At 41.2% G+C, this 25,577-nt stretch overlaps 2 protein-coding genes across 2 annotated transcripts in view; one reads left to right on the top strand and one right to left on the bottom strand.

Moving 5' to 3' along the window:
* LOC146250816 (adenosine receptor A1) overlaps positions 1–25,577 on the top strand; it is a 56,728-nt gene that overhangs the window by 3,125 nt on the left and 28,026 nt on the right. The window lies entirely within an intron of this gene.
* LOC146250817 (uncharacterized) lies at positions 11,076–16,124 on the bottom strand. The gene has a single exon (XM_084679483.1). The coding sequence runs from the start codon at positions 15,888–15,890 to the stop codon at positions 15,198–15,200; it is 693 nt and encodes a 230-aa protein (XP_084535609.1). The 5' UTR covers positions 15,891–16,124; the 3' UTR covers positions 11,076–15,197.

Genomic DNA, 25,577 nt, shown 5'->3' with positions numbered 1-25,577 from the left:
AGTGGCTAGACAAACATTTATAACTCACATGTATTTAACACCGTTAATTTGCATATTCAACAGCGTGCAAATATCAGAGATGATAGACAACAATCTTATATCACAAAAAAAATACACGTGATGGAAAACTTTAAAAAATACACAACACCAATTAATCTCATTAACGGAGAATTAAAGAACCCAGCTTACCCTTTTCACAGACTTCTAGATAAGAGGAAGTCTTGAGTTGTGTCACACCAATTATCGCCCCATTAGCAACAACACTGAACCAAGTAGCGGAAACAACTAAAACTAGAGTGGGTACAATTTCTGGGGAAATTGTAGGGTGTGCTTGCTTACTTGCGTTAGTTGCAGGGGTCCGTATTTAAATTACATTTCTGTATATTTTATATTAAAATGCATAGCCTACTTATTATTTATAAAGATTACATAGATTTAAAAGCATATTTTTTTCTGCTCATTTACAACTCAAAATACTAAGAGTGAAGAGTAGAATGAAATAGTTGTCTACTCATTTCCCCTGCAAGAGGGAATGGTGATCAGCAACCTTATAGTTGAATCAAAACAAATACATTTGGCAGACCGGTGTAAAAATTGACCTAATCTCTATGACTTAAACGTCATTGTAAGTTTTTCCCTTCGCGTAATATTTTCAGGCATTTAACCTACTCATATTGCATTCATTCATTAATAAAGAACCCCCTTTGAAGCTTATTTTAACAACAACGTTACCAGCAGCTATCTCAGAAGGAATCGCGATTCAAATAGTACCATCTGCTAACTGAAAATATGCCCCCAAAAACATACATAAACTTGACACTTATTTAGGGGAAAATCACTCATTCATAAAAATGTCAGTGGTAGCAAAAAAGTTGTCAGTAAAAAGGCAAAATGCGATATAGCCCTGCTGTGTGGAGAAGCTGCCCTGGTAAATTGTAGGTTACAACTACTCCTACAGTAGACTGTCTTGGTAGCGATTGCGTTGGTTGAATTCGATTTAACGCTACTTCCGTTGTACAGTACTTTCTAGGCTGAAATGAATTATTTTCATGAACAGATTGAAGTTTAGGCTGTGGCAATGGCGTTCAGGTTAGTAGTCACTAGTCAGATAGTTTCACCTATTGAAAGACTTTTGATTTAAGTAATGGTAGTGCCGAACATGTGCCGTTTGACTTCCTACGCAGGCTACTGTACTGTAAACAGCTGTGGAGATGTGTTTTTTTAGCTACTGTACTAGACTAGGCTACAGTACAGCGTTGCAGTGAGCTACTAGTACACTGGTTTGAAACCACAGGTAATGATAATTTCCCCAACAAATCGTTTACTTGTAATCTAATGTCATGATAAATCCTACAACGAAAATGTAATTGTGAGGAATGTTTATTTTAACGATTGAAAACAGATGCATCATAGACCGCTGTAGTATGTGTTGCCCGGGACAACAGAGGCTAATGTCATGATGCTAATGCTTCAGTGAAATAGTAGACTACTGTTTCCGAAAGTAGATGTAACTACTTCCTTATATCAGCTTATATTGTTTTTCATATCACAAAGTAAAATTAGTAAATAATTATAACCCTGTCCTATTTGCTTGTGGCGTTTCTGCAGCTCCCTTGCAGTAAAGCAGTTAGCCTAGCTATCTCCCAGAAGTTAACGAGCTGCTAAACTAATGTTCTGCCAGAGGTAGTCACGCGATATTTTGTGACGTTAGTGACGTCAGTAGCGTCAGTGACTGTGGCTAGCAAGTTGGCCACCGTTAGCTTCACTTTTGCCACAAAAATTTAATTAAAACCTAAACCGTGCAACGGAACATAAATCCCAATAGAACCAACGCAATCACGACCAAGACAAACCTTTTGACATCGACGTTGTCTATGTAGTCCAAATATTGACTGAGCCTTAGGGGCGCGAAAATAAACAATGATAAATAAATATATATGTGAGATAACAATGGTTTGTGCTCGCCGAAGGCAAGCACACCCCAAATATATACAGAGATTTGGGGGAGTTCATAAAAGACACAAAACTTCATTTTTTTACATTGTTAGACTAGCTGCCGTTGCTATCCACATTCCACTGATTGTTTGAAAGCGCAGGAAATTAGAACGTTTCTTTTGTAAGGGATAATGTATAGTAGACCCTACAGGGCGAACAGCATGGCTTATTTGCCCAATAATAACCGGCGTTCTATACATTATCTCGCTTATTACATGGCTACTTGCCAACAAAAATAACTTAACACAGTGTGCCTTTTTACAATGTATTTGTTACCGTTCGTATTGTTGATCAGCAGAGAAATAGTTTGCCAAAGACGTTGAACTTCATAGACTTTGAACATGTGCCGATGTTGTGACAGACTGAGTACCCTTCATTGACAAAAGGCCCTTTTTGGCACAAAAACGCAATTTCAACTTAAACCATGCAACGGAACGTAAATAAAAATACAAGCAACTCAATCGCTACCAAGACAAAAATTTTGACACCTACTTTGTCTATGTAGTCCGAATATTGACTGATCCTTAGGGGTGCAAAAATAAACAATAAGAAATAAATATATATGTGAGATAAAAATGGTTTGTGCTTGCCCAAATAATAATAATAATACTACCAATTACAATAGATGCCTCGCAACTTCGCTGCTTGGCCCCTAAATATAGCTGCAAGCAGCAATGGCGGATTCCTCCTAACATTGCAAACCATTGAAAAATGTATATTCTTCACAAATTGTCACTGTATAGAAAAATCCATGCTGCAGACTTACCAATGAGAACAAAGGCAAATGTGTGAGATGAACTGATGTAGAGCACAAATCATCCAAGAACCAGTACTTTTACTGAGTGTTTTTTATTCAGGTGACTAATCATTGGATTCAGGTCAAAAGTCTATCACTTGAACTGGTTTCATCACTTAAGACACTAAGTCAGCAGCTCGGCATGCTGGGACATGGAAAGGATTAAACATGTTGACTTTCATCAAAGTAAATAATGCTGGTTTGTCCTTTTTCATCAATCTCCTCAAAAAAGCAGTCTGCAGACCCTTACAAAAAATATGTATATTAAAGTATACTATAAGTATACTAAACTAGAAAAGGCTGTTCCTGCGAAACAGCAGTGAGAATGCTGAAAACCTGAATGGGGATAGCTGAGCATGCTAAAAAAGCTGAAAATAGTGAAAATATTGTAGAAAGTTATAAGCTGAATGTCTTGTGAACATTTTAAAGGTTGAATGGTGTCTCTATCTGAAAGTATGCTGAAGTAGTTAAGTTTGAAAGAGGAGGACTGAAAGTATGCTGAATAAGTTAAGTTTGAAAGAGGAAGCTTTTTTAATGATTTGAAAGGATTTACCATTACTTTTAAAGGGAGAATAATTTGCACAAAAACCTTAACATTTTTTTATAAAAGTATAAACTTAACATTTTTTCATTTAAGTATAAAAGGGAGAAATACCAAAACACAGCACACATCTCCAGAAGGAGCTGAACGTTTGTTTTATTATATATATATAAAAAAAAAATATTGCTGAAAATACAGAAATGAGAAAATACCAGCAAGCTGAAAGCTGAAATGAATTTCAAAAATGTGTGAGTCACACAAAAGAGGCAGTGTGGAAGCTGAACTGCATGATCTAACAAAGCTTAGAGCTAAAATAGCCTACAATGAGGGAGAAGCTGAAAGCTCAACTGTTAAACAGAGAAGAAGTAGGCTAGCTTGTCATAACAAGAATGTTATCGTTTTAACAGCTGAAAATATAGTTGAGATAGTAATAGCAGTAGCAGAAGTAGCAGATGTAGCCTAACATTGAGTGCATTTACTCGGCTTTCTTAGTAGGATTCAAACATACAGCAGTAGGGCCATACAAGAAGACATGGCGACACTTTGTTGCAGAAGGATGATGGTGCAAGTTTCGTCCGTGAAGCATACAACGATTAATGAAAAAGAATCATGTAGACGTGTTTATTGAGTAATCGCATAACTAATTACACATGTAAACGGAGTAATTTTATTATTGGCATGAACCGACAATTGCTAATAAACGGGTTTGATGAATGATGAACTTTATTGGTTCGTCGAGAATAACAGAAATTTGCCTAGCATCCATACCTCAAACAAGTTAAACTACACGCAAAACTACACGTCCAATCCCCCAAAAACCTGATGTTTTCCGAGACCCAAGACTCTGCCGAAACCATTGATATCCTTTATGTGTCTGTGCGGTCAGAAATACAACTCTTTTTGCAGTTTCCAAAACGTTACCCAATTCTGCTTTCATGGTGCGTGTCTGTTTGGTTGCCACTGCAATGGAGCAGCTGTACTCGCTAACGAGCTGAGCAGAGAGAACGACACATTTAGCTAGAATCCACACCTCAAACAAGTTAACCTAGACGCAAAACTGTACGTCCAATCCAAAAAATTAGGATATTTTCCGAGACCCAAGACTCTGCCGAAACCAGAGATATTCTTTATATGTCTGTACAGTCAGAAATAGACTCTACCTGCAGTCTTGAAAACGTGTTCCTTTTGGTTTCCTGGTGTGTGTTTGTTTGGTTGCCACGGCAATGGAGCAGCTGTGCTCGCTAACGAGCTGGGCAGAGAATCACGAATTTAGCTGGATTCCACACCTCAAACAAGTTAATTTAGACGCAAAACTATACGTCCAATCCAAAAAATGAGGATATTTTCCGAGACCCAAGACTCTCCCGAAACCAGACATGTCCTTTATATGTCTGTGCGGAAATACGACTCTACCGGCAGTTTAAAAACACGTCTACTTTCGAAATTATCTGACGAATTTTACCCACCTCTCCATTGAAGTTAGTGAGAGAATTTGAAAGGCTGCTCTCGCTTAAAGGCTCAAAGCTGAAAATCTGTAAATGTGAGCTCTTTAGTAGTTACATTGGCTGAAAGAGGACAAGTTTTCCTACATTTTAAGGTATAACTTGTTTCTGTAAGTTAAACTATATGAACGTCGAGGAATTTGTTTGACAATTTAGTTGAATATCAGAAAAAGAGCAGCTGGCTGCTCAACCAAGAAGGAGCTTACCATTACTTTTAAGGGGAGAATAATTTGCACAAAAACCTCAATTGTCTAAAAAGTATAAAAGTGAGAAATACCAAAAGTCATAGCCATCATCTCCTGAAGGAGCTGAACGTTTTGATACCAAAATTGTAGGAATCGGTGAAAGTATGCAGGACTAGTTAAAGGCTAAAAAAACGGCGGAAGAACTAAGAAGTTGATATAACTAGAAAAGGCTGTTCCTGCGAAACAGCAGTGAGAATGCTGAAAACCTGAATGGGGATAGCTGACCATGCTAAACTAGAACATGCATTTCCTGCTGAAAATGCGTTGGAATGCTGAAATCTGATTATTTATTTTTTCAAATGGCTGAAAATACAGAAATGAGAAAATACCTTCAAACTGAAATTAATTTAACAAATGTATGACTTACTCAAAAGAGGGAGTGTGGAAGCTGAACTGCATCATCTAACGAAGCTCAGTGCTTAAAAACTATGCGGGAGAATACGTTTGAACGTTGTGAAGCAATCGAAGAAAAAGTTTAATTTCAAGAGGCAGTGTGGAAGCTGAACTGCATCAACAAAGCTATAAGAGCTTAAATTGCCTACAATGCGGGATAAGCTGAAAGTTGAACTGTTAAACAGAAGAAGTTATCGTTGTAACGAGATTATTATAGTTTTAACAGCTGAAATTATAGTTGGGATAGTAATATCAGTAGCAGATGTAACCTATCATTGAGTGTGTTTACTCGTCTTTCCTAGAAGGATTCAATGTTTTGATTGAATGAAACATACAGCAGTAGTAGGGCTGATACGGGAAGACACGACGACACTTTGCTGCAGAAGAATGATGGTGCACGTTTTGTCCGTGGACCATACAACGATAAATAAAAAGATTCATGTAGACGTGTTTGAGTAATCGCATAACTAATTACACATGTAAACGGAGTAATCGTATTATTGGTATAAAGTGACAATTGCTATAGGGTTTTTCATGGTCAAGAGAACGCACTCAGTGGCGTAGTAGAAGAAAACAGTAGCATTAGCATAGTAGTTAGCAAAAGAGATATTAGCAGCATCTTCAGAATTAGTAGTTGTTGTGTGGCATAAGATATAGCAGTATCAGTAGTGGTAGTAGTTGTGTTGTGGTGCTCTTAGTCTTTTAATGAGACGACTTGACTGAATCGCTTGTTGTGTCTCCACTAATCAGCTAATACCAATCGTAAGACTGGCGCTTGTTTGTGTGGTTGCCACGGTGATGGTGCAGCTATGGCTGCTAATGCGCTAAGGGCAGAGACTACCAGAAATTTAGCAAGAATCCACACCTCAAACAAATTAACCTAGACGCAAAACTATACGTCCAATCCAAAAAATAAAGATATTTTGGCTGAAAATGCAGAAATGAGAAAATACCGGCAAGCTGAAATTAATTTTAAAAATGTATGATTCACACCAAACAGGGAGTGTGGAAGCTGAACTGCATCATCTAACAAAGCTAAGTGCTTAAATACAATGCGGGAGAATAAGTTTGAATGTTGTGAAGCAATCAAAGAAATAGTGGCAAGAGGCAGTGTGGAAGCTGAACTGCATCAACAAAGCTAAGAGCTTAAATAGCCTACAATGCGGGAGAAGCTGAAAGCTGATCTGTTAAACAAAAGACGTGATGTCCTCATTGCAGTGTAGCAACTGTAGCTATACATCCAGCTAACTCTGATGCAAAATGGCAAGTCGTAGTGAGCGTTTACTTGCTGTTTACTGGTTTCCATATCATCTTACATGACAGTGTAAAAATTGTAACAAAGAAATAAAGTTTGACTGCAAATCTTGTAATGGAATACAACTATATGTAAATAATACCTAACTATGTATAGTCTTTCCTTTTTAAACAGTATTTTAACATTAACTTATTAACAACAATGGATTTGTACTTACGTCATTGCCTCTAATGCTAACAATCGTGACCTGCATACATTTGTGTTTACTTTCCACTCAACAGAAAATGTCCTTTTCTAACCCCAAAACTCCAGAGACAGCTTGTCAAATTAAAAGTCCTTTCAAAATGTTGCCTTAATGGCAACACACTGCCCACCTGTCCTCTGTGAGGTCATTATACAAACAAATTATGAATTAACTAAACTTATACACATCATTCTTTCCTCGGAAGCAAAACAGTTCTGTCACTGGTCTAAGGTAGTTTTTTGAATGTCCTTGATCTGTGGTCTTCAATTCCACCTTACGGACTTTCCCATCTTCTCCAGGAATAGCTTTCGTGATTACAGCCAAAGGTCAGTTGTTGCGGACAGCTTGGTTGTCTTTAAGAAGGACGACGTCTCCTTCTTGCAGATTCTGGTCCACTTCTTCCGGCTGTGCAAAGTTGATAAGTACACTTGGCTCCAAAACATGTTGGACAAAGCTTGTACTTGCCTCCACAGTTTGGTGAGGAGGTCTCTGTCCGTAAAGTCCCCTGGAGGAGGCGGGACGCTGGCTTTCTGAGTTAATAGCATCGATGCTGTGAGAATGAATGGGTCCTCTGGGTCATTTGAAACCGGAACCAGTGGTCTTCCATTCATAATTGCTGCCACTTCTGCCATTAATGTGCACAAGACTTTGTGGGTCAGGTGAGTGCCATGTTCAAGAAGCATTGAATCCAAGATCCTTCGGGCTACTCCGATGAGGCGTTCCCATGAACCACCCATATGCGAAGCATGTGGTGGGTTAAACACCCAGGAACATCCTTGTTGGTGTAAGTACCTCTGCACAGTGGTGCCTGGTTGGTCTGCGCCCATCCTGAGTTCTCTGCAGGCCCCAATGAAATTTGTACCACAATCTGACCTTAGTTGTTTTGCTGGTCCTCTTATGGCAAAGAAGCGCCTCAAGGCTTTAATGCAGCTTGAAGCGTCCATTGAGGCAATCACCTCGATGTGAACTGCCCTAGAGCTCATACAACAGAACAAAATGGCCCACCGCTTGCTCTCAGACTGCACCCCTCTTGAACATCTGGTAGTGATGTGCCATGGTCCAAAGACATCCAACCCCACATCCGTGAAGGGAGGGCAGGCCTTGAGACGCTCTGGTGGCAGATCTGCCATTTGTTGCTCCTGCATCCGCCCTCTGAGTCTGCGACAAGTCACACATTTGTGAAGAGTTGAGTTAATGAGCCTTTTACCTCCCAGGATCCAGAGTCCTGCAGCTCTCACGGCGCCTTCAGTTAGATGTTTTACTTGGGCATGATGGTGTCTGATGAGCAGCAAGGACACATGGTTTTCTTTTGGGAGAATAACAGGGTTCTTCTGCTTAATGAGTCCTTTTCCATGTAGCTGGGTGACATAGCATTTCACATCCAGACGAATCTCCGCATCTAGTTCTGGTGAGACTAAACTGGATGACGGAATAGGTTCAGGTTGAATGGAGGGCTTAAGCAAAAAGGTAGGTCCGCTGAACCACATTGTTTGTGTGAGGCGTGATACTGGAACATACCTCGATGCAAGATCAGCCGGATTCTCCTCTGTACGTACGTAGTGCCATTGTTCAGGATTAGTGGTCTTACGAATATGCTGGACTCGATTGTGGACATACATAAAACCGCCTGGATTGGTTGTTAATGTATCCAAGGACCACTTTGCTATCCGTGTAGAACGTATTGGAATCTAGCTTCAAGTCAAATTTATCTTGCATCAGTTCAGGCATTTCCACAGCCAAAACTGCTGCACATAGCTCAAGTCTCAGTATGGTTGGCACAGATTGGGGAGCGAGTTTAGACTTGACAAATGACAAATCCAATGTCAACACTGTCTTCTTGGATGATCTTCAAATAGGCTACAGCACCAATGGCCTTGGTAGAAGCATCACAGAACACACTGAGTTCTACTCGTTCAACCTTGATTACAGAGATGCCTGTGTACATCCTTGGTGTATGGAAATGCTTCAACTCTTGAAGGGAGTTTCGCCAAGCCTCCCACTTGCCTAATTTATCTTCAGGTAATGGGGTGTCCCACTCCGATGTCTTAGAATTCAGCTCTCTGAGGAGGGCTCTTCCTTGGATTGTGACCGGAACCAAAAAACCCAAGGGGTCAAAAACACTGTTCACCATGGAGGGAACTCCACTGCGGGTGAACGGCTTAATGTCAGTTGACGCAGAGAAGGTGAATGTGTCCCTCGCTATCTCCCACAGGAGGCCTAAGCTGCGTTGAGTTGGCGACTCGTCTCCACTGAGGTCTACATCTTTCCCAGCTGCCACACAGTCCTCACTTGGCAAGGCAGCCAAGACAGCCTGACCGTTCGATGCAAACTTGTGTAGCCTGAGGTTGGAGCCAGCAAGTGAAGCTTGAGTCCTAAGCAGCAAGTCAATGGTTTCAGCATCAGTTGGGACAGAACAACATAAAAGGGGCGCTCGACAAAGGTGACGGTGTCTACTCTGTATCTTTGCACACCCTCTCTGATGGCTCTTCTAAGCCCGTAGATAGCCATTGCTGGAGATGGGCTATTCCCAAAAACATGGACCTTCATTCTGTAGTTTATGACTTCATTCATCACATCATTGTCCTTGAACCATAAAAATCTGAGATAGTTCCTGTGCTTTTCTTCTACGAGGAAGCAGTAAAACATCTGTTGTATATCTGCCATGACAGCAACCTTTTCCTTTCGGAACCGCAGGAGTACTCCCAGAAGGGAGTTGTTAAGATCAGGGCCAGTCAAGAGCACATCATTCAAGGATATTTCGGAGAGTTGGACACTTGAATCAAACACCACCCTGATTTGTCCAGGTTTTTAGTGGGTGAATACTATAAGCTTGGTAAGTCCCAGCACTCTTCAGCTTCCGTTAGTCCTGGTGCCACCTCAGCATGGTATTTTTCCAGCAGTTTACCCATGAATGCCACATATTGATGTTCTATCTCTGGCCTCCTCCTCAGGTTGCGTTGAAGTGATCTAAACTTTTAAGTGCTTGATCACGGTTGTTAGGCAACCGTTGTCTAGGTTGCCTGAACGGTAACGGAGCGATCCAAGTGTGTGAATCATTTCTGTAGACTTCTAAAATGTGTTTTGACCCAGCTGATCTTCTTTAGCCCTGTTGGGCCCTAAGACACTGTTCTTAGACTCTTTGCCATGATGCTGTTCTCTGACATGCAAAAAGCTTGTGCACGGTTGCAGGAGCGAAGGCCGACGACATTCCAACACTGTTGTTCTGTAAGTGCTGACATTTGGTTTGTGTGCATTCCCTTGGCATACCTCTCCGACTAACACCCATCCTAGGTCAAGGCGTTTAGAAAAGGGGGCGTTTATTTGCTCCCTTACCTTGTGCGCTATAATTATGTCTCTACCAAGCAGCAGGAGGATCTCAGCAGTGGGGTCCAACTCCGGGATGTGTTCTACTACTTTGACGAGGTGAGGTGGATGAAGAGCGGCAATCGTCGTGGGGATTTCAGCCCGGTTGTCAGGTAAGTTGTTACATTCAATAAGCTGGGGGAGAAGGATTGTAACCTTCCCATTGAGTGTTTTGACCATAAACTCTTCAGCCCTTCTGCCAAACGTTTCTACTGTGCCGATATGTTCTCAGTAGGTAAGGATATGACTCACACTGAATGTTGAACAGGTCAAAGAAACTGGACCTAGCCAATGACCGGTTGCTTTGGTCATCTAAAACGATGTATGGCTTTGTCTGAACAACTCTTGTGATACACCTTTCCTAGACATATCTTAGAACATGACCGCCCCACTTGTCCTGCTCCACATACTTCAGTGCAATTTGAGCTGACGACATCTGTGCTGTCGTCGTCCTCTTCTCCCTCCCCACCATTCTGTGACGAGGGTGCAGGAGCCGTGTTTTGTGGTGCAGGGCCCAGATGCATAGCTGAGACATGTCTTGTGCTGTCACACTCAGAACATTTCACTGATGCAATGCAGTCCTTCGCCACATGACTATTTGAGCAGCAGCACTTAAAGCAGAATCCTCTCTCTTTTAGAAAGTATTTCCTGTCTTGAAGATCTTTGGCTCTAAACGCTTTGCATTTCTTCAGTGGATGTGGCTTTGCGTGTATTGGACAGCTCTTATTAGGATCACTGGAATCAAATCAAATCAAATTTATTTGAATAGCCCTTTTTACACGCAAGCATGTCACAGAGGGCTTCACATACGCCCATAGGACTGCCCCTCAACCAACCTAAACCCTCAAGGAAGACAAGGAAAAACTCCCAGCAAAACTCCCAACGGGAGAACAAATGGAAGAAACCTTGGGAGGAGCAATTCAGAGAGGGATCCCCTCCTCCAGAGACGGTTGGCAAGAGAGAGGAGCAGAACACAAGCTAAACATAGTCATACAGTGTCAATGGGTTTTGAAACACCAAAAATCCATTGTTCGGCTTTATAGACGTTGGATGGGACCTGGAAACTCGCTGTTGGCCGTCATGGAGGCTGGTTTCCGGTTGACGACCTGGTCCAGCGTTGGTAGACCGACGACCAGGCAGGTCCTGACAGCTCAGACCCCCACACCACAGGGGATGCGTGGGGGGGACAGAGAGGAGAGCAGGGATTAGAGAATGCCAGGAGCAGCTAACAGTTTCAGTCGTAATAGAATGAGATCCCCACCGGTCAAGTGTGGACTAGTGCAGCAATTTAACAAAGCTAAGAGGGTATTTGATGCAACCCCACACACCAAGACAGCGACAGCCCCCCTTGGTTGGAACATGAAATCTGTTCCAGGGGAAACAACTCTAAAATAGGTTATATTTATACGAATAAGGATGAAAACAACCAACCCCATTGTCTCCAACTAGTAAACTATAACAATTAAAATATACAGCAACGGAACTATTACAGTAACAATATACAATAACAGGTTTACTTTATTTGTAACATTTGAATGGGCAGTGTGAACATAAGCTAAAATTACAATTTAAAAGTTACATGTGATACACACATAGGCAAACGCACACCCCAGGTTTACATAGAAAGTACACACATTTAACAATCATAGGATTGACTAAACAAGAACGTTTTTAATCTAGTTTTAAACGTTGAAACAGTATCAGCCTCCCTAATTGAGACAGGTAATTTGTTCCAGAGAAGAGGTGCTCTATATGAGAACGCCCTACCTCCAGCAGTTTTTTTCTTAATTTTGGGTATTACCAGATAGCCAGCATCTTGAGATCTTAGAGTCCTTGCGGGGCAAGGGTGCCAGGAGACCGGAGAGGTACAGTGGTGCCAATCCATGTAGAGATTTGTAAGTTAGTAGTAAAACTTTGAAATCAGCTCTGGCTTGGATAGGGAGCCAGTGTAAAGAGATAAGAGTAGAGGTTATATGATCAAACTTTCTTGTTTTTGTCAATAGTCTAGCAGCAGCATTTTGTACCCGCTGTAAATTTTTCAGGTAGGTAATTGGGAGGCCAGAGAACAACACATTGCAGTAGTCCAATCGGAACGTAACAAAAGCATGTATTAGTTTTTCAGCATCATCCTTTGAGAGGAATTTTCGTATTTTGGCAATATTACGTAGATGGAAAAATGCAGTTCTGGTGATTTGTTTAATATGGTACTCAAAAGAAAGGTCTGGGTCCAATGTGACTCCTACATTTCTTACCAACTGGCTTTGAGATACTTTGACACCATCTAAGTTTAAGGTCAGATTGGATAAATTATTTCTGTATTTTTTAGGGCGAAAAATTTCAACCTCGGTTTTATCCGAATTAAGAAGAAGGAAATTTGCTGTCATCCAAGTTCTCAACCCGGAAACACATTTTTCCATAGCATGTGGAAATTCTCCAGGCTTTATGGACATGTATAGCTGAGTATCATCTGCATAACAGTGAAAATTTACCCCAGAGCTTCTAATTATGTTTCCTAAAGGCAACATATAGAGTGAAAATAACAGAGGGCCTAGAACTGAACCCTGTGGTACTCCGTATTTTACAGTAGTGCTCCTGGATGAGCAACCATCATAGTGCACATATTGTGATCTATCAGATAGATACGATCTAAACCACTGAAGTGAAGTACCAGAGATCCCAACATAGTTCTCCATACGCTCCAGGAGAATCTCATGATCCACAGTGTCAAATGCTGCACTAAGGTCTAGAAGAACCAGAACAGAGATAGAGCCCGCGTCAGAGGCTAATAATAGATCATTGACTACCTTAGCTAATGCAGTTTCAGTGCTGTGGTGAAGACGAAATCCAGACTGGAGAGGTTCATAAAGCTGATTTGAGGAGAGGTGCTCAGTTAGCTGTTGTGCCACAGCTTTTTCTAACATTTTGGAGAGAAATGGCAAATTTGAAATAGGCCTATAGTTGCTAATACAACCTGGATCCAGGTTTGGTTTTTTAAGAAGGGGCTTAATAATAGCTTGTTTGAAATTGTCAGGGACTTGTCCAGTTACAATAGATTCATTGATAATACTAAGCATGGGAGGTCCAATAATAGGGAGAAGTTCCCTACAAAGTTTGGCAGGGAGGGGATCAAGAAGGCAGCTGATGGGTTTCGAGGAATCTACCAGCTCGATGAACGCTTGCATAGAAATAGGGTTAAAGTGAGTAAGAGCCTCAACATGCAGCATGCTGGGTATAGAGTCAAATTCCGTGTTGATGGCCACTCCTCCAGGACTAGTCTGTAGTTTGTCCCTTATTGCATAGTTTTTTTCGTCAAAGAAATCTAAGAAATCATTGGGAGAGAGATCTGAACTAACACAGAGTGTACTTTTCTTAGTGAGTTTTGCAACAGTATCAAATAGGAACTTTGTGTTTTGTTTGTTCTTACTAATCAATTTAGAGAAATATTCTGATCTGGACCTGATGAGGACTTGCTTGTACTCCATTTGGCTGTCCTTCCAGGCCAGGCGGAAAACCTCCAATTTAGTGGTACGCCACTTATGCTCTAATTTTCGAGTGGACCTCTTGAGAGTGCGGCTTTCCTCTGAATACCATGGAGCCATTTTCTTGTATTTTCCTTTTCCTTGGTTTGAGTGGGGCAACAGAATCTAGGGATAACTGAAGAACCAAATTCAGATCCCTTGTTTTAGCATTTAATGATTTATTTGGGACGTCCAGTGCTTCTAGTGCAGCAGGTAGAATATTAGCCAGTTCCATAGCTGTGTTTGGGGTTATGCAGCGGCTAGTAGAAATATTCTGGGTGCCTCCAAGGCTCTGGCAGAGATCCATTTTAAAGGAAACCAGGCAGTGGTCTGATAATATAGGATTGTGGGAGTGGACAATTATGTCACTAATCTTGATTCCCCGTGTGAGAACTAAATCCAATGTATGCGAGTGAAGATGGGTAGGTTTAGAAACCACCTGAGTGAGACCTGTGGAATCCAATAGAGCAGTAAAGGCCTTACTTAGAGGATCTTTTGGGTCATCCACATGGATGTTAAAATCACCCATAATTAAGACATTATCAGTATATGTCACAAGATCAGCACTAAAATCTGCAAATTCCTCTAGGAAGAGGGAATACGGGCCGGGGGGCCGGTATAGAGTAACTAAACTAAATGAGGGAGGGGAGGCAATAGTAGAAGAATTAGTCCTTTTTAGAGTAGTTGGTGGTTTCATGCAAATTATCTCAAATGATTTAAAGGTATTTACAGATTTTAGGCTAAGGTTGAAGCTAGCTTTATATATCATAGCAACACCGCCACCTTTCTTTGAGACACGAGGGATGTGTGAGTACGCAAAATCCGGAGGCGATGCTTCATTCAGGGAGGAATATTCTTCAGGTTTTAACCAGGTTTCGGTGAGTCCAATCAGGTCCAGGTTGCATTCAGACATCAGATCATTAATCAAAACGGCCTTTGGGGATAGAGATCTGAGGTTAAGGAGCCCAACATTCCAGTATGGGTTTTTGGCAGCTTTAGACGTAGGTAATCCTTCTGAAAAGGTGGCACTGCTATCACAAAACTTAGTAGGAAGAGCAACGAGGGAGCAAGGCTGAATACATATCAAATTGGTATAATTCCTAATAATTGAGGGCCGGAATTTGGAAAAATGGCGGGGGACAGACACCGTCTCAATGGGAGAAACAACATCAGCATCCACGCTGGCTACACTACAAGCTGAGCTATCGGGCCCCCAACAGCTCACAACATGCCTATCAACATATCTATCAGACTCTCTAAGAGACTGTGGCCCGGCTTGTTCTAGTGAGTGTCAGGCCTGCTCTAAAATTGCTTCAATATTCCTAGACAAAAGAAAAGCACCTCTCTAGCTAGGATGGAGCCCGTCACTTTTCAACAAGCCAGGTTTGGCCCAGAAACGAGACCAATTATCTACAAATCCTAAACCCTGTTCTGAGCAAAAGTGAGCCAACCAGCGGTTGAGAGAGACAAGCCTGCTGTAGATCTTGTCAGTCCCCATAACAGGTAGTGGGCCAGAGACTATTACTCGATGCCGACTCATCTTTTGAGCAAGGTCACATGCCCGAGCTATATTAACCTTCGTGACCTCTGACTGCCTCAGCCTTACATCATTGGTGCCGACATGAATGACAATATTCTCATACCTATCATCAGTGCGTGCGCCATGTGCCTTAGCTTGGGCCTTTGCCTTAGCCCTAGTGCTAGCCAGCACCCTAAGATTAGCTTCTATGTCGGTAGCTCTGGCCCCCGGTACACAGTAAACTGTCGCTGGTTGCTCTAATCTAATGTTACGAGTGATGGAGTCACCGATCACTAACGTCTGAGGAGTCCCACTCCCACCATGCTGCAAAGGTGAAACCAGTGGGGCTAAACTTGAGTACTCCCTCACGCTAGGACTCCCTGTCTGTGATGTTGCGCCAGTCGCATCTAAAGTTACTAGCATACGTTCTTCCTCAAGCGACTGAACGCGACTCTCTAACAGAGTCAACTTATCGAACAAAATGGCACATGTAGGACAAAGTGAGTGGTCGTGAGACATTATAGTTAACTTACGTGAATAGTTTATGCCAACCAAGATAATCCGTCAAGAGCGTTGAGTTGGTTAGTTCAACGGGAACAGTAGCGTCGAGCTCCAAGGAAGAAAGCCGCGCCGAGTAAACCTATAACTAGACAGTAGATGTATGGATTAAATCGGTAAAGACAAAATAAATGAATAAACGAATTAATATATAATATATAGCGGTTAACAAGAAAAAGTTTGGGAAAAGTTTGGAGCAGCTCAGGTGCAGCGCGGTATGTTGTCAGACTCTATGTGTTTGTGTGTGTGGCACTGCCTCAATTGGAAGTGCTTGAGTCTGCTGGGGAGACATTGGTCTTGTGAACTGCAATGGGGTTTTTGGTCCTTTTAAAATGGGAACTTTCAGCCTTTGAAGGAGGCCCACTAGTTTTTAAAAAGGCAAAGCTGGGATTGTTCCTTTTCTTTGACTCATAGCACATGAACCTAGTAAAAAACTAAAATGGTGGAAACTGTCCTCCATTTCCTTCTTTTTACCTTGAACCCGCAAAGATCAATTTTTCCTTAAGTCCATAAGGCAGCTTGGCTATTATAGGTTCAATGCCGCATGCAGTATCCAAGTAGGACAAACCTGGAAGGTAGCCGTCTTCCTTAGCACACTGCACTTCCATAAGCATATCTGCTAGCTCCCTTAGCTTCAGATTTTCTTTTGCCAAAAGCCTAGGAAAATTGTCGAGTCGAGTAAAGAGGGCCTTTTCAACTACCTCTGGCGTTGCGTAACATTCCTGAAGACGTTCCCAGGCTTTCCTGAGTGCTGTCTGGACCTGCTATGTGCACTGAACGTAAGCGATTCGCTTGGTTGCTGGATTCTTTGCCAAGCCATCGAGTCATTTAGTCCAGCTCCTCGGTAGCAGTGAGACCCAGGCCTTGGGTAGCATTTTTATATGAAGACTGCCAAGCACGATAATTTTCAGGTTGATCATCAAACTCATACTAACTTGAACCCAGGGGGGTGTTCCATCAACGTCGCTAACCCAAGTCTAACTTTGCTAACACGAATAAGTCTCACTTGGGTAAACGTCAACTTAGACTTAAGCCTCAAGCCGTTCCACTAACTTTCCGTTCCACTAACAGGCAACGCTAATTCAAGCTAGACCTCAATTAGCTTAGACTCTACATGCTTTCAAGTACTTTGATCGATAGGCTAGGCTACTGACCATTTACAATAAGTTGTTACGTCAATTATTAATTGGCAGCATATTTCTGCCACTTAGAACATACTTTAAGTAGCCTAACTGTATTGCTTTACGGAAAATAGGACAAAAATATATGCAATATTACATTTGTTATTAGATTATTACATTAACCTACTCCAAAATATAGGGTTAGAACTTTATTTCGGCCAAGGGGGGTGGTCGGACAGACCTGCCCCCACTGCTAAAAAAAATCCTAGGGGAAACACTTAGAATGTATTAGCCTATGTGTATGTAGGCTTCAGTTACTTATTACAATACAACACTTTGACATAACATGTATTGTGTATGTTTATTTATATAGTTAGTAGCTACATTGTAAAATGTCTGACCAGTGTCGAACTAGCCTAGCTGGTTGGGGTCCCTTTGCTCTAGCTATGTAGCATAACGTTCACTCAAACCTAGGTCATTACAGTAACTTTACACATTGTTGTAGGCACTATAAGTATACTAAAATATGAATAGTACACTATTAGTTCACTTTTGATATACTTTTAAGAAGTATGCTCAGAAAATAGGTCACTTTTAATATACTTTTAAGTATGCTGTGAAAATAGTTCACTTTTGATATACTTTTAAGGAGTATACTAGGAAACAGAAAATGATATACATTTCTTCTGGAGTAAGATGTACGTTTTCTATTATTATACAGCAAAATCAGTCAAAATAATTTAAAGTACATTACAAGTTAAATTTTTTAGATCCATCTCATTCTAATTATTCATGTCTATGAAAATCTATTATGCATTGCACGTTGAATCTTTTTTTGTTACTGAAGCTGTAACCTTAATTACTGCAAAAAATTCTGAAGCCCTATACTCTTATACTAATAATAAGTTATACTGTCAAACTGACTGAAGAACGAAATAACAAAGTGAAATAATGAAGATAGTGTGGCTCATTAGCTAGTCAATTCCCATGATGCAAGGCGGTAAATAGTGTAAAAAATTGCTGACAAGTTTGCCGTTTGTTCGAAATACAAATGTAAATATAGCTGCAAGCAGCAATGTGGTGGCCAAGCAGTCAAATGACCCATAAAACACTTTTGAAATCCTCAGAACAGGGTTACGAGTGCATGCAGCAAGTTTGGTGTGAATCCATCAAAGACTTGCTGAGATACGACCCAACTTCCTGTTGGCTAGCTAAATGGCACATTTTGACTGCCTGTACCGGGCAAACGGTTCTGAAAATCAAAAAATCATGTGAAACCCTATGTGAGGCTTGGTCTGAAGATACTCTCTGCCAAATTTGGTGAAGATTGGACAACATGTGTAGGAGGAGTAAAGAAAAAACGTTTTTCAATTAATTAAATATGGCGGCCGGATCAATTCGGCTATTATCACAAGTTATCATGTATCACACACGGGATGTCCCAAAATATCATGAGACAAAGGAATCACTTAATAAAAGCAAACAAATCGACAGTTATTGGCCAAAACACATTTTTGCTTCCTGCGGCCACGCCCAGTGATCACATGACACCAAATTAATTGGACAGCCTCAGAAGAGGATTCCGAGTCATCATATTAAGTTTGGTGTTGATTTCTCAAAGATTAGCTGAGATATGACCCAACTTCCTGTTTGGTTGCTTTGTTGCTAATTTTGATTGGCTGTACCGGACAAACGGTTTTGAAAATCGAATATCCTTTGATTACTTCTGTGAGGGTTGGTCTGACGTGTGCCAATTCTGGGGAAGATTTGAAAAAAAATGGTGGAAAATCTATATTACCGGAAATTGACTTCATAGAGTGTGTTGAACTCGTCTTGATCCAGGGAATCCAATGGTACCTCATTTTTGAAAATCGGTCATACGGTTCAAAAGTTACGTGTGTAAACACAAGTCCAACTTTGACCAGTTGGTGGCGCTAGAGTGCTCCAATGAGAGACATGAAACTTGGTGAATACAAAGAGGGGACTGTGCTTAATAAGTGTGCCAAATTTCACAACTTTTTAACATACGGTTCTAGGGGCTGCCATAGACTCCAATGATTTGGTTCGTGTAAAAGGTTTTTACACTTTTCCATGAAATCCAAAATGGCGGCCGCGTCAATTCGGTTGTTATGAAATATTATCGATGGTCAAGCTTGATAACTCACAATATATCAACAGGCAAAGAAATTACTTTATTAAGGTAAACAGTACAATAGTTATTAGCCAAAACACGTTTATGCTTCCGGCCACGCCCCCTTTTAGTCACATGACACAATATTCGGAGGACATCCTCAGAATAAGGTTCCAAGTAGGCATACCAAATTTGGTGTCACTGTCTCAAAGAACTACTGAGATATTACTTCATTTCCTGTTTGGTGGCTTTCCTGATGACTTTGATTGGCTGTCACGGACAAACGGTTGAGGGGATCAAAATGCTCTACCATAACTTTTGTGCGGCTTAGTCTGAAGATCATCTCTGGTAATTTTTAAGAAGATTTGACAATAATTGTAGGAGTAGTAGGCTTTCAAAGGTTTTTGATAAAACCGGAAATAGCGGAAACTCTATATAACCGGAAAGTGACGCCATGGTGTGCATTGAACTCGGCTTGATCCAGGGAATCCAACGGTATCTCATTTTTGGAAATGGGTCATACGGTTCAAAAGTTGCGTGTGTAAACACAAGTCCAACTTTGACCCGTTGGTGGCGCTAGAGTGACCAAGTATGGGACATGAAACTTTGTGAATTGGACCACGGGACTGTCCCCAATGAGTATGCCAAATTTCAAAACTTTCGACCATGCGCTTATGGGGGCTGCCATAGACACCCAGTCCTAAGAATAATAATAATAAATATAGCTGCAAGCAGCAATGGAGGGGCCAAGCAGTCCAGAGCAGGACATGGCCTCCATAGCACTTGCGCAACAATTAAGTCACAACAACCTGTTGCACTCATGCAACACACCAAGTTTGGTTGAAATATCTGTTCGCGTTCCAAAGTACTGAGTGTTTAAAGTGTTTTTTTCTGGTATAACACCACAGGCCTCCTCTGCTCCTCTTGGGAACGATGGAACCCAAGTTCGGTGACAATCGCTAAAATGGTTGCTGAGTTACGCTCTAACGTGTCTTTTGTGGCTTCGCCGCCGCCTTTGATCGGCTCTACCGAACAAACGGTTTCGAAAATTTGAAAATCCATCAGACACCTTTGTGAAGCTTGGTCTGAAGATCATCTGTGCCAAATTTAGTAAACATTGGACAAAATTTGGGGCGTGTAAAAGGTTTTTACACTTTTCCATGAAATCCAAAATGGCGGCCGCGTCAATTTGGTTGTTATGAAATATTATCGATGGTCAAGCTTGATATCTCACAAGACATCAACAGACAAAGAAATTACTTTATTAAGGTAAACACTTCAACAGTTATTAGCCAAAACACGTTTATGCTTCCGGCCACGCCCCCTTTTAGTCACATGACACCATTTTTGGAGGACATCCTTAGAATAAAGTTCTGAGTAGGCCTACCAACTTTGGTGTCACTGCCTCAAAGAACTGCTGAGATATGGCTTCACTTCCTGTTTGGCGGCTTTTCTGCAGAATTTGATTGGCTGTACCGGACAAACGGTTTTGAAAATTAAATATCCTTCGATAACTTTTGTGAAGCTTGGTCTGAAGATCATGTCTGGGAATTTTGAAGAAGATTTGACAAAATTTGTAGGAAGAGTAGGCTTTTAAAGGTTTTTGATAAAACCGGAAATAGCGGAAAATCTATATAACCGGAAATTGACGCCATGGTGTGCATTGCACTCGGCTTGATCCAGGGAATCCAATGGTACCTCATTTTTGAAAATGGGACATACGGTTCAAAAGTTGCGTGTGTAAACACAACTCCAACTTTGACCCGTTGGTGGCGCTAGAGTGCCGAAGCATGGGACATGAAACTTTGTGAATTGGACCAGGGGACTGTCCTCAATGAGTGTGCCAAATTTCAAAACTTTCGACCAAGCGCTTATCAAATCAAATCAAATTTATTTGTATAGCCCTTTTTACACGCAAGCATGTCACAGAGGGCTTCACATACGCCCATAGAACTGCCCCTCAACCAACCTAAACCCTTATGGGGGCTGCCATAGACACCCATGGCGGAAGAAGAATAATAATAATACTACCAATTACAATAGGTGCCTCGCAGCTTCGCTGCTTGGCCCCTAATAATAAAACTAACAATAACAATAGGTTTCCTCCTGACGGAGGAATCCTAATAATAAAACTAACAATAACAATAATAGCAGCTTCGCTGCTTGGCCCCTAATAATACTAACAATAACAATAGGAGCCTCGCACCTTCGCTGCTTGGCCCCTAATAATAAGAAAAGGTAGAATCACTTATGTGGCTTCGCCACTTTGCGGCTTGGCCATCAACTTCATGAATTTCGTTTTTTAAATGTGTCTGCTTTGAATGTAGTGTTTTGTTGCGTGTTAATTAGGATTCCTCCGTAAGGAGGAAACCTATTGTTATTGGTGGTTTTATTATTTGTAATTCTTGTACCATGGGAGTCAATGGCAGCCCCTAGACCCCATCGACAACTTTTTGTGAAATTTGGCACACTCATTAAGGACAGTTTCTTCTATACCTACACCAAGTTTCATGTCTCCCATTAGACCACTCTAGCGCCACCAATGGGTCAAAGTTGGACTTGTGTTTACACACGCAACTTTTGAACCGTATGACTCATTTTCAAAAATGAGGTACCATTGGATTCCCTGGATCAAGCCGAGTTCAACGCACACCATGGCGTTAATTTCCGGTTACATAGATTTCCCGCCATTTCCGGTTTTATCAAAAACCTTTGAAAGCCTACTCCTCCTACAATTTTTGTCATATCTTCTTCAAAATCACCAGAGATGATCTTCAGACCAAGCCTCACAAAAGTTATCAAAGGAATTTTGATCCTCATAACCGTCTGTCCGGTACAGCCAATCAAATTCATCAGAAAAGCCGCCAAACAGGATGTGAAGTCATGTCTCAGCAAATCTTTGAGATATCAACACTAAACTTGGTAGATCGGAGGAAGACACTACAACATGTTACCATGTGCAAAGGCAAATTCTCAAAAAATGATTGATATAAAGCAAATTGAACTTATCGCTAACGCTAAAATTATGCTTTACACATCAGCCATTCAAAAACTGATACTCTGATTCAATCACAAGTTCATATGAAAACTCTTGAGAATGTTCATAACACAAATCTGTGAAAAAGTTGACTGTAAGATGAAAGGTCGATTTTTGGTGAATATTTGAAACATGCTTGCTTGGCTAATTTCTAGGCAAATTTCCAATGAATGTCTCCCTTGCTCCTCCCCGCGCGTGCTCCAAAATCTCACACACACTCAGCCTTCCCTTGACACACGCGCGGCCAAGACGCACACGCAACATTTCAGGAGAGTGTGGGCTGACCAAGCCCCCACTCATTCCTTGGTCTTTAGCAAAGGCCCATGTGGCTCTTGATGGTATTGCATTTCCGATTTTGTATGCAATGGTAAAAAGGTCTCAAATCCTGAAACATTGATAGTGTAGGCCGAGAAACACTTTAACAAAAGCCCATGTGGATCTTGTTGGTATTGCATTTCCGATTTTGTATGCAATGGTAAAAAGTTATAAAAATCCTGAAACATTGATAGTATAGACCAAGAGTAACTACCACACCACAAATGGCCCACCATTACCCATAGGTGGCGCTACAGGCCACGCCAAAAAGCACAAATATACAAGGCTTTCTGGAATGGATAGGCTCACCAAGCCCCCTCCCTTCACTTATTGGCTTGAAAAAAAGGCCCATGTGGCTCTTGATGGTATTGCATTTCCGATTTTGTATGCAATGGTAAAAAGGTCTCAAAATCCTGAAACATAGATAGTATAGGCAAAGAAACACTTTAACAAAAAGCCCATGTGGATCTTGTTGGTATTGCTTTTCCGATTTTGTATACAATGGTAAAAAGTTATAAAAATCCTGAAACATTGATAGTATAGACCAAGAGTAACTACCACACCACAAATGGCCCACTATTACCCATAGGTCTTCCCTTGACACACGCACACGCTTGGCAAGACGCACACGCAACATTTCAGGAGAGTGTTCCTTGGTCTTTTGCAAAGGCCATGTGGATCTTGATGGTATTGCATTTCAGATTTTGTTTGCCATGGTAAAAAGTTCTCCAAATCCTGAAACATTGATAGTAAAGGCCAAGAGTAACAACAACACTTTAACAAAAGCCCATGTGGATCTTGTTGGTATTGCATTTCCGATTTTGTATGCAATGGTAAAAAGTTAAAAACATCCTGAAACATTGATAGTATAGGCCAAGAGTAACTACCACACCACAAATGGCCCACCATTACCAATAGGTGTCGCTACAGGCCACGCCCTAAAGCACAAAGCACTTCACTTCTTGTGAAGATTAAAGCGCTTCACTTCTTGGCTTGAAATAAAGGCCCTTGTGGATGTTGATGTTATTGCATTTCAGATTTGGTATCCCATTGGAAATTCTGCAGCATTGATTTTTCTATACAGTTACAATTTGTCAAGAATATACATTTTTCAATGGTTCGCAATGCTTTACACGTAAGCCAGTCAAACAAGTTCATATGAAGACTCTTGAGAATGTTTAGTACACAAATCTGAGAAAAAGTTGACTCTAAGATGAAAGGTCGATTTTTGGTGAATCTTTGAAACATGCATGCTTGGCTAATTTCTAGGGAAATTTACAATGAAATGTGTCCCCTGCTCCTCCCCGCGCATGCTCCAAATTCTCAGACACTCATTCTTCCCTTGACACGCGCGGGCTTGGCAAGACACACACGCAACATATCAGGACTGTGTGGGCTGACCAAGCCCCCACTCATTCCTTGAATATCAGCATAGGCCCTTGAGGACCTTGGTGTCATTGCATTTCCTACTTTGTATGCAATAGTAAAAAGGTCTCCAAATCCTGACACATTGACAGTACAGGCCAAGAGTAACTACCACACTTTACCCAAAGCCCATGTGGATCCTGTTGGTATTGCATTTCCGATTTTATATGCAATGGTAAAAAGTTTTTAAAATCCTGAAACATTAATAGTATAGGCCAAGAGTAACTACCACACCACAAATGGCCCACCATTACCCATAGGTGGCGCTACAGGCCACGCCTTAATGCATAAAGATACAAGGCTTTCTGGAATGGATAAGCTCACCAAGCCCCCTTCCTTCACTTACTGGCTTGAAATAAAGGCCCTTGTGGATCTTGATGGTATTGCATTTCAGATTTGGTATGCTATTGGTAATTCTGCAGCATACATTTTTCTATACAGTTACAATTTGTCAAAAATAAACATTTTTCAATGGTTCGCAGTGTTTGGAGGAATCCGCCATTACTGCTTGCAGTTATATTTGTCATTGTTGTGCTGGTTTACCATTGTAAACATGAGTTAAATGACTGTTACGTTTCATCAGAAGAGCTGGATTCATATAACGTTGATGTCTACGCAGTAAGTGGCTTCCTTCAGAATCTGCAGTGTGACTTTGTGAGGGCCCCCGTTCTCGCCATGTGACGCAAGATCTGATCTGAGGCGTCTGAGGGTCCCCTAAACATTTTAATTTATTAGTAAGTCATAGTGAAATTACATTTATTAAGTTTACTTCTTGAGGTACTTACATTAATTGAAAGTGCACTTGAAAGTATTGCAAAGTATACTTTGAGGCTCTTTAGGAAGTATACTTCATGAACTGAAAGTGCACTACACAGGTTACTTTAGAGTATTCCAAGGTATACTTTTAAGTACTTTAGGAAGTATACTTTATGAACTGAAAGCGCACTACACAGGTTACTTCAGAGAATTCCAAAGTATAGTTTGAAGTACTTTAGGAAGTATACTTGATGAACTGAAAGTGTTCTACACAGGCTACTTTACAGTATTCAAAAGTAAACCTTGAAATACACAATACGTGTACTTTCAAGTGTACTAAATGACCTAAAAAGTGGGCCAATTCAGTTTATTTAGTACAAAAATAGTATAGAAATAAGTACACTGCTAGTATGGGCTACTTTAAGTAACATGATAATAGTCGTCGTCGTCATCTGCCGCTTGTCCGGGGATCGGGTCGCGGGGGCAACAACCTAAGCAGGGAGGCCCAGGCTTCCCTCTCCCCGGCCACTTCCACCACCTCTTCCTGGGGGACCCCGAGGCGTTCCCAGGCCAGCCGAGTGACATAGTCCCTCCAGCGTGTCCTGGGTCTTCCCCGGGGCCTCTTCCCAGTCTTTCACATGATAATAGTATACTTTTTAAACCAAGTATACTTAGAAAATAAACTTGAAGTATACTTCTTTTTTGTAAGGGTAGGCTACTTATCACAAAACAATTTGATATTTTTCTACTTCGACAAAAAAAGTATCTCTCAGGCTGTTGCATTTATACTTCGGGAAACAGTCGCCTGTGCTCAAGGTTCGTGTGAGGTAAACGGAATCATTTTACTTTTACATTCATAGCTA

This window comes from Hypomesus nipponensis, chromosome 18 (genome assembly GCF_054491055.1).
Source record: "Hypomesus nipponensis isolate SF chromosome 18, ASM5449105v1, whole genome shotgun sequence".
Classification (NCBI taxonomy): domain Eukaryota; kingdom Metazoa; phylum Chordata; class Actinopteri; order Osmeriformes; family Osmeridae; genus Hypomesus; species Hypomesus nipponensis.
The sequence above is the reverse complement of the archived record's forward strand: the minus strand, read 5'-3'. Positions and strand labels throughout refer to the sequence as shown.

Excerpts from the sequence above, each read along its gene's own strand:
- LOC146250817 (XM_084679483.1), bottom strand. The coding sequence starts at position 15,890 with ATGTCTCACGACCACTCACTTTGTCCTACATGTGCCATTTTGTTCGAT.